The following is a 7,167-nucleotide window of genomic DNA, read 5'->3' on the forward strand; positions in this document are numbered from 1 at the left end:
ATGTTACTCTTGTTGGATAGATATTTACATATATGTTCGAGACAATATAAATTTTAACCGGATACTATTCTACGTAGATGCCAAAGCTAGTTGAAAGAACCAGTACATAGACAGAAATCATTTCATTTATACGTGTTATAAAGAAGGAAACTGTAATGTATGTTGTGTTAGACGGCTACAATTTTTTTTGATGCATTGTCACAAACCAAAAGTAATAGACGATTAAAAAATTATTAGTCAGGATACTTAATGTGTTATCTCAAGTAACCTATTTTCTAAAGGTGTAAGTATTATATTATCTGTCCAACAATTTGATATGTACCAACGAACAGATGTACCTAGACAATATTTGTATGTTCATTTCATATGTCATAACTATGATCTTGATTCTTATGGTACCAAAGAATGTGATATACATAATGCAAACATGTTTATCCCAAATAACTTACTTGTTAACTATGTACATATTATATTAGATGTTTAATAACTTGACATTATCAACAAGTCAATTTTTTATCTCAAGTAACTCATTTTCTAACCGTGTATATATTATATTAGCTGTCTAACGATTTGACATTTCCAACGAATATATATACATAAACAGTATTAATATAAACTTTTCCGGCTAAGAACTTGATTAACAGGCTACAAAACATATTGTTCATCCAAGCCTCGCGATAGCTTGTACGACTACGCATTTAGCCTTATATTTGGACTGGTGGGGTTAGGGTTTATAATCATAAAAGGGTTTAGGTTTTAGATTCAGAAAAGGGTTTATTGTCATAAAAGGGTTTAGGGTTTAGGTTATATATGGGTTTAGGTTTATAGTCTCCTAAGGGTCTAGGGTTTAGGGTTTACGAATAGGTGAGGGTATAGGGTAATATAAGGGTTTAGGGTTTATAGTATATAAGGGTTTATGGTTTAGAGTCTCCTAAGGGTTTAGAGCTTATATTCATATAAGGTGTTAGGGTTTAGGCTCTAATATAATATTGGGTTCTTGCAAGTGGTCTTGTTATGTCCAATGCCCTTGCACCTGCTGCATGTGATCCTTCGGCGAACACATTTCACATGTTTACATTTTCAGATATGTTGTGTTATTTCAAGATTACCACGCAATTCAATGTCAAATCAACTACCATATTTACCACGATTAAATTAATATTTAACCTAAATACATCCCACGCGGGTTAAACTTTATCTTATCCGTCTAAAAGTGTTACAATACCTAAATCTAGAATTACTTAGTGAAATACTAACTTATTTCACAATTTATTTACTTTACAGTAAACAAGTTGGTTATTGAATTGGATATGATAGTGTTGAAACACATAATCAGCTGTTTGCGTCGGAGTTATCTTGAAGACACTGTGTTTACCGATGCAATTTCTTATAATGTAAACGAGATCTTTATGTTATCTTGCCAAATCTAGGTAAATATATTGTGTGAGAAATAAAATCCTAGAAACCTACAGCCGAAAAGAAGAGTCATAAAGCGTCAAGGGTAAGCTTGTCTTTTTCAGTTTTCACTCGTCTTTGGCTGCCACGTCCTCCTAAGCTTTTGGTCTTTGGTGTTTCGCTAATATAGCGATCTTTTTATGTTTTGGCCTAAATTGCTCATTTTTTAAAGCACAATTTCATTTCTCGACTTTACATACAAAATAACTAAAACATTTGTATCTTGTTTTTAGAAAAACTATAAATGAATAATAAAATATTATTAAACTTACAACCAAAATCGTACATCAAAAAAATATTTATAAGAACATATAAAAATACAACTCATTTTACTCAAACTCTAGATTCTATGATAAGATGCATCAAGCTAATTTTACTTGTCTAATCCAGTTTCTCGTGATCTTCATACTAATATCCTAAGCCTCTTTAATGTTCAAGGATCTCAAGCCTTCGCAACTGAAGCCCATAGTTAGAGGCCCATACGTGGTACAAGCCAAACATTAAAATTGGTAGAGAAATGGAATCAGAAATATATAATTTTTTTTGTAATCAGAAATATACATCCAGTAACATTATACTTTCATGAAAAATGGAAAAATACAAAAACATGAAGGAAACAAAAAAAACTCAACCACTAAAACCAAAACCAAAACCAGAAACCAACCAAACCGGAAATCAAAGATCAGCAAAACCAAACACTTTCCAGTTTCCACAGCTAAGGTTATTCACTGTACAAATCTAACAAAGCTTTACTCAGCCTTCACAAAACCATCACTCTTTTGAAGTAGAATCCGTCTGAGACACCCCACTACCCTGACGATCTGAGTAAGGTCTAACAAACGATCTCCTCCACCAAACCTCAAAAGCTCTCTGCAGATTCGGACAACCATCTCCACCATTCAAGAAACTCCCAAGCCAAGACATCAAAATCCTCTGCTGATCTTCCAGCGGCAACGTCAGTATCGTCCTCCCTATCCCTTCCTCCACAAGCTTCCCATCGAACGATCTGCAACCGTGCTGCAGCCAGTTATAGTCCTTGAACAAAGGCTGCAGCCACGTGGTCAACAGCAAAAGCCTAGTGTCTTTCGAAGGCAACAGTTCTCCTCTCCCTATCCCTACGAAGAGCCGAGACGTCACACGGCTTATATGGTAACGAGACACCAAAGGAAGCTTCTCGTGTAACAAAGCTAGCTCCGTTTGGTTAGCCCACGTGACTGAAAACTCCTTTGCAGCTTGTCTTTCCGCTAACACATCAAGCAGCCACGTGAGGTTATCAGCTTCCACACCTATCTGTTTAGCATCACTCTCGTCCTGTCTGAACAGAGACAAGACCGTGTCTAAACATCTCTGGCAAGAGGAGTAGATCGTCTCGTTGAAATTCTCAGCTACATTGTTCCCGTTCTGTTCCCTGAGAAGCTTCAGGACTATAGACTTCATCTCGCGACGGCTCTTCTCCTCTTTGCTTCTCAACACAAGCTCGATGATGCGTGAGAGCGTCTCTTTAGGCGGATCCACAGAAGAGGAAGCAACTCTTTTGAGGACAGGAGTAGTCACAACACTAACACCTTCTGTCTTCAACCTAAGTATCGACGAGATCACTTTCTCCTCTTCCTCTTCACCAACCCAAGGCACAGCTTCTAAATAATCCAAACAAGACTGAACACAAGAACCGAAGCCAAGAAGCTCCGCAACCTTAAGGACACGGAGGACTCTGGTCGCGCTCTGTCTCATAAGCCTTTGATTCATGTCTTTACAGTACATAAGCCCAAATCTAAATTACTAGAGAATGTTATATTATATACCTAGATAGTATGATCATTATACACCATTCATATATCAAATTAAATTATTATATATTTTTTCCTTCAATAAAACCTACAGAATTACCTAATGTGATTAAGATATATATTGCAATTAATGATTTTAAATAATAAAGATCTGCTAACAATTTGTATACTTTCTATCATTTTTGTTTAATTATTTTTATTAAAATAAATCACACAATTACATTAACCATATAATAAATTTTAGATTTTCTTGTACATGTTGTATTTTGAATTTTTCAAAACGAGTATAAATTAATAAAATTGTTAAAAGTTTCACATAAACTTTTGTGATCAAGGTTTAAATTTTTTTCTATAGTAAGATACAATGATTATAAAATCAAATGAATAAATAAATTTATTTTAACAGGTGTTTATGTTAATATATATATATATAAATTTAATTTCGTTTAAATTAAACTATACATCATATGAAAATACATACTTATATTTTAATATTTAGTTTGAATACATCTTGAAAAGTTAATATTTTAATTTTGAAATCTTCATTGTCTTTTTAAAATGATTATAAATTACTGAAACCACTAAACATTCCACATAAAAAAATCGTTGGTGTAAAATTTTGTTACACAAAATGCAAATAATCATAAATCATTTGAGTAGAAACCTCATTTAATAAATATCCAAACTATATATCTATGTTAGTATCATTTAAATTTAATTATATATCATACACGATAGATAAAATTGATTGGTTTAATTTATTTATCGTAAAATGATTGCGAATAAACAAGAGCGGTCGTTGATTTATATGCGTATGCCAATTTATTACATAATAGTAGTTATTTAATATATAATTATTATTTTATAATTTCATAATATGCAAAAAATATAAAATAAGTAATAAATATAAAATATTTATTCTGCACAAGGCGCAAATCTTAAACATTTTCTAAATCTCAGGCCAAAACAATATAACGAAATAAGAATAAACTCAAAAATCAATATTTATATCGAGCAATAACCAAAATAAAAAAACGATGCAAAAATGAGAAAAATATTGAAGATGGATAGGATTGACAGTGAACGCAAAGTTCTCATAACAATAATTAAATTTTAAATTGCTAAATCATAATTTAAAATTGAGCTGACATATTTTTATTATAACAAAATAGTAGGCCTGTAATTCTTTGGTCTAACCGTTAGGTTCTGATGCGAAAAGTGATTTTTTGACCTAAAATATTTTAAAAAATGGGATAAGTTCATCAGTAAATAAATTATGTAATTAACAAAAAGTTTTTAAAAACTTGCTTAAGGATAAAAAATTTTAATTCGATCAAAGAATATAAACTTTATTTTTCCATACGATAATTCTTAAATAATTTTCATATAAATTCACTACGCGCAAAGCGCATGTCCTAGTATAACATAAAGAACAAGACTTACGTTTACCCCTAGAGTGAACCTTTAAATTCATCTATCTTCTTATTAACAATAAAAATGCTACCTAGATTAATAATAAAATAGATTAATTTTATTTAAAAAAATCTGAAATAATTAAAAAAAAAATAAAAACGTCAATTTTAATGATGCTAACACCACTAACTAAACCCTAAACTTTAAATTTATACCCTAAACCCTAAATCTTAAACCCAAATCCTAAATCCTAAACCCAAACCGTAAATCCTAAACCCAAACCCTATATCCTAACCCAAATCCTAAACCCTAAACCCAAGCCGTAAACCCTAAACCCAAACCATATATCCTAAACCCAAATTATAGACTATAAACTCAAACCATATATCCAAACCTAATCCCTACACCCTAAACTCAAGTCGTAAACCTTGAACCCAATTCCTATATCCTAAAGGTTTGGGTTAACGTTGATGTTGTTTCTTTAGGGTTTAAGATTTAGGTTTAGAGTCTAGGTTTGGGTTTAGGATCTAGAGTTTTAGTTTAAGGTCTAGGGTTTGGGTTTAGAGTTTACGGTTTGAGTTTAGGGTTTAGATTTTGGGTTTAAAATTTAGGGTTTAGGGTTTAGATTTAAAATTTAGGATTTAGATTTAAAGATTTAGAGTTTAGTTAGTGGCATTAGCGTCATTAAAATGAGCGTCATTATTTTTTTCAATTATTTTAGATTTTTTTTAAAAAAAATAATGTATTTTATTATTAATCTATGTAGCATTTTGATTGGTAATAATAGGGGAGGTGAATTTAAGAGTGAACCTAAGTTTTGTTCTACCATAAATCTCAAAAAGTAACTAAAAGAAAGTAAGGTTAACAAAATCACGTATTTTACGTATAGAGCAAGTAAAACAAAATTTAACACTTTTTTTTTGTTTTCGACACTTTCCAAATAACAAAGATGCATGCATGGTTTAATAGTCCAAATCAAAGAGAAAGAAACAAATCACATGAAAGGAAAAAATACGTATATACGTAAACTAGTTGAATCTACGTTTTCTCCAGCGAATCCGACTTGTGTCTTGCTTCGAAAACCCTGGAAGCCTAACAAAGCTTGGAACGTAGCTGCATAAAAAAAGGAAAACCACATTCCCCTTCATCTGCTTTAATTACTTGGAACTCCTTGTCGTTGATGACTCTGATAATAGATAGACCCTTCATGTCAGTATCATTACAAGTTATAACAAGCCTATTGTTTTTGTCGAAATAATAATTTGTAGAAAGGAGGGCAAGACGTGGATATATAAGCGGAAACTCTGGTATGTCCACGACCACCAATTTGGTCCAAGAAGTAAGCATGAGCCAATGCTTCACCCATATGCATATCTTCCTTGTTTTGTGACATTGCTCCAACACCGAAAGCCTATCTCCTTTATAAATCTCTAGTGCAATAGGATTCAACTCATCATAGCTGAATGGCAAGTCATCTATGGGCTGAAACCTTTCTTTGTAAAAATCATAGCTTTGTACAAAAGCTGTATGATCTTCTCGAAGACCTATACAATAAGGAGTTCCTCTCAGAGAGAGGATCGACAACGGCACGCTAAGGAACCAATCAAAACTGATGTTATCTATAACCTTCCATGTCTTGGATGCAACTTCACAGACCTCGACCCTTGAAGGTCTATTTCTGGAATTACTAGCACAACGAAACCTTAAGATCCTGTAATCACAGTGGCTGAGGTATCCAAGGCTGTAAGCATCATCTCGTTGGTGAAAGTCACTACCGCATTTGATCCAGGTTGTTTCCTTCAGTAACGGGTTCCTAACCACAAGCTGGTTGTCCATGACACACAACAACAAACCGTCGCAATGAACAGTCTTGTACACCCTAACAGGATTACATGTTCGAGCTTTTATAAGGGTAAAGTCTTGGACGATCAAGGACGGAGGATCGACCACGTTTTTCTGCTCCTCAATGCCCACGGCAGAAATCGTAGGACCAGTGTCTTTGAGTATAAACCGATGCTCACCACTATAGCTGTGCATGTGAAACGACAAGTTCTTCTTGTTGAGTCTCTCTTCCAATATAAGACTATTCCAAAGCTTACATACACATCTCAACGTTGCAAAATATTTCCATGGAACTCTGGCGAGAATTTCCTCTTCCAAATCATATGGTAGCTTCAGTGCCATAGTCGTGGAACCTGGTTGTCAAAAGAGAGGTAAGATGCTCACATGGTTTATAACCGTAACATACATATGAGAAATACTTGGGTTCACCCCCTATGGTGAACCTCTAGGTTCACCAACCAATAGTGATTGAGTATTTGAAATTTGATATCTTTTAAAAAAGGAAATAAAATTGAATATCCAAATTAGATTATATCTTTAAAATAAAATAATAAAAATACATAAAAATAGTTACAAAAAATAAATAAATAAATATTGTTAAATCTTCAGCAAAATATTAAATCCTATACCCTAAATCCTAAACCCTAAACATTAAACCATAAATTTTGGA

The 7,167-nt window shown here is 32.9% G+C and overlaps 2 protein-coding genes across 2 annotated transcripts; both read right to left on the minus strand.

Annotated features, from left to right (window-relative positions):
• Window positions 1-1,961: 1,961 nt before the first annotated feature.
• On the minus strand, window positions 1,962-3,231 carry LOC106415692 (BTB/POZ domain-containing protein At3g50780). Its single transcript, XM_048741023.1, has one exon. It carries the CDS (start codon window positions 3,214-3,216, stop codon window positions 2,227-2,229), a length of 990 nt encoding a protein of 329 aa, XP_048596980.1. The 5' UTR covers window positions 3,217-3,231; the 3' UTR covers window positions 1,962-2,226.
• Window positions 3,232-4,219: 988 nt separating this feature from the next.
• On the minus strand, window positions 4,220-6,839 carry LOC106405708 (putative F-box/LRR-repeat/kelch-repeat protein At1g11620). The gene has a single exon (XM_048741024.1). It carries the CDS (start codon window positions 6,837-6,839, stop codon window positions 5,748-5,750), a length of 1,092 nt encoding a protein of 363 aa, XP_048596981.1. The 3' UTR covers window positions 4,220-5,747.
• Between the last annotated feature and the right edge of the window lie 328 nt (window positions 6,840-7,167).

The sequence above is a fragment of the Brassica napus genome, chromosome A9 (genome assembly GCF_020379485.1).
Source record: "Brassica napus cultivar Da-Ae chromosome A9, Da-Ae, whole genome shotgun sequence".
In the NCBI taxonomy this organism is placed as follows: Eukaryota; Viridiplantae; Streptophyta; class Magnoliopsida; order Brassicales; family Brassicaceae; genus Brassica; species Brassica napus.

Coding starts and splice junctions, on each gene's coding strand:
- LOC106415692 (XM_048741023.1), bottom strand. CDS start 3,216: ATGTACTGTAAAGACATGAATCAAAGGCTTATGAGACAGAGCGCGACC.
- LOC106405708 (XM_048741024.1), bottom strand. CDS start 6,839: ATGGCACTGAAGCTACCATATGATTTGGAAGAGGAAATTCTCGCCAGA.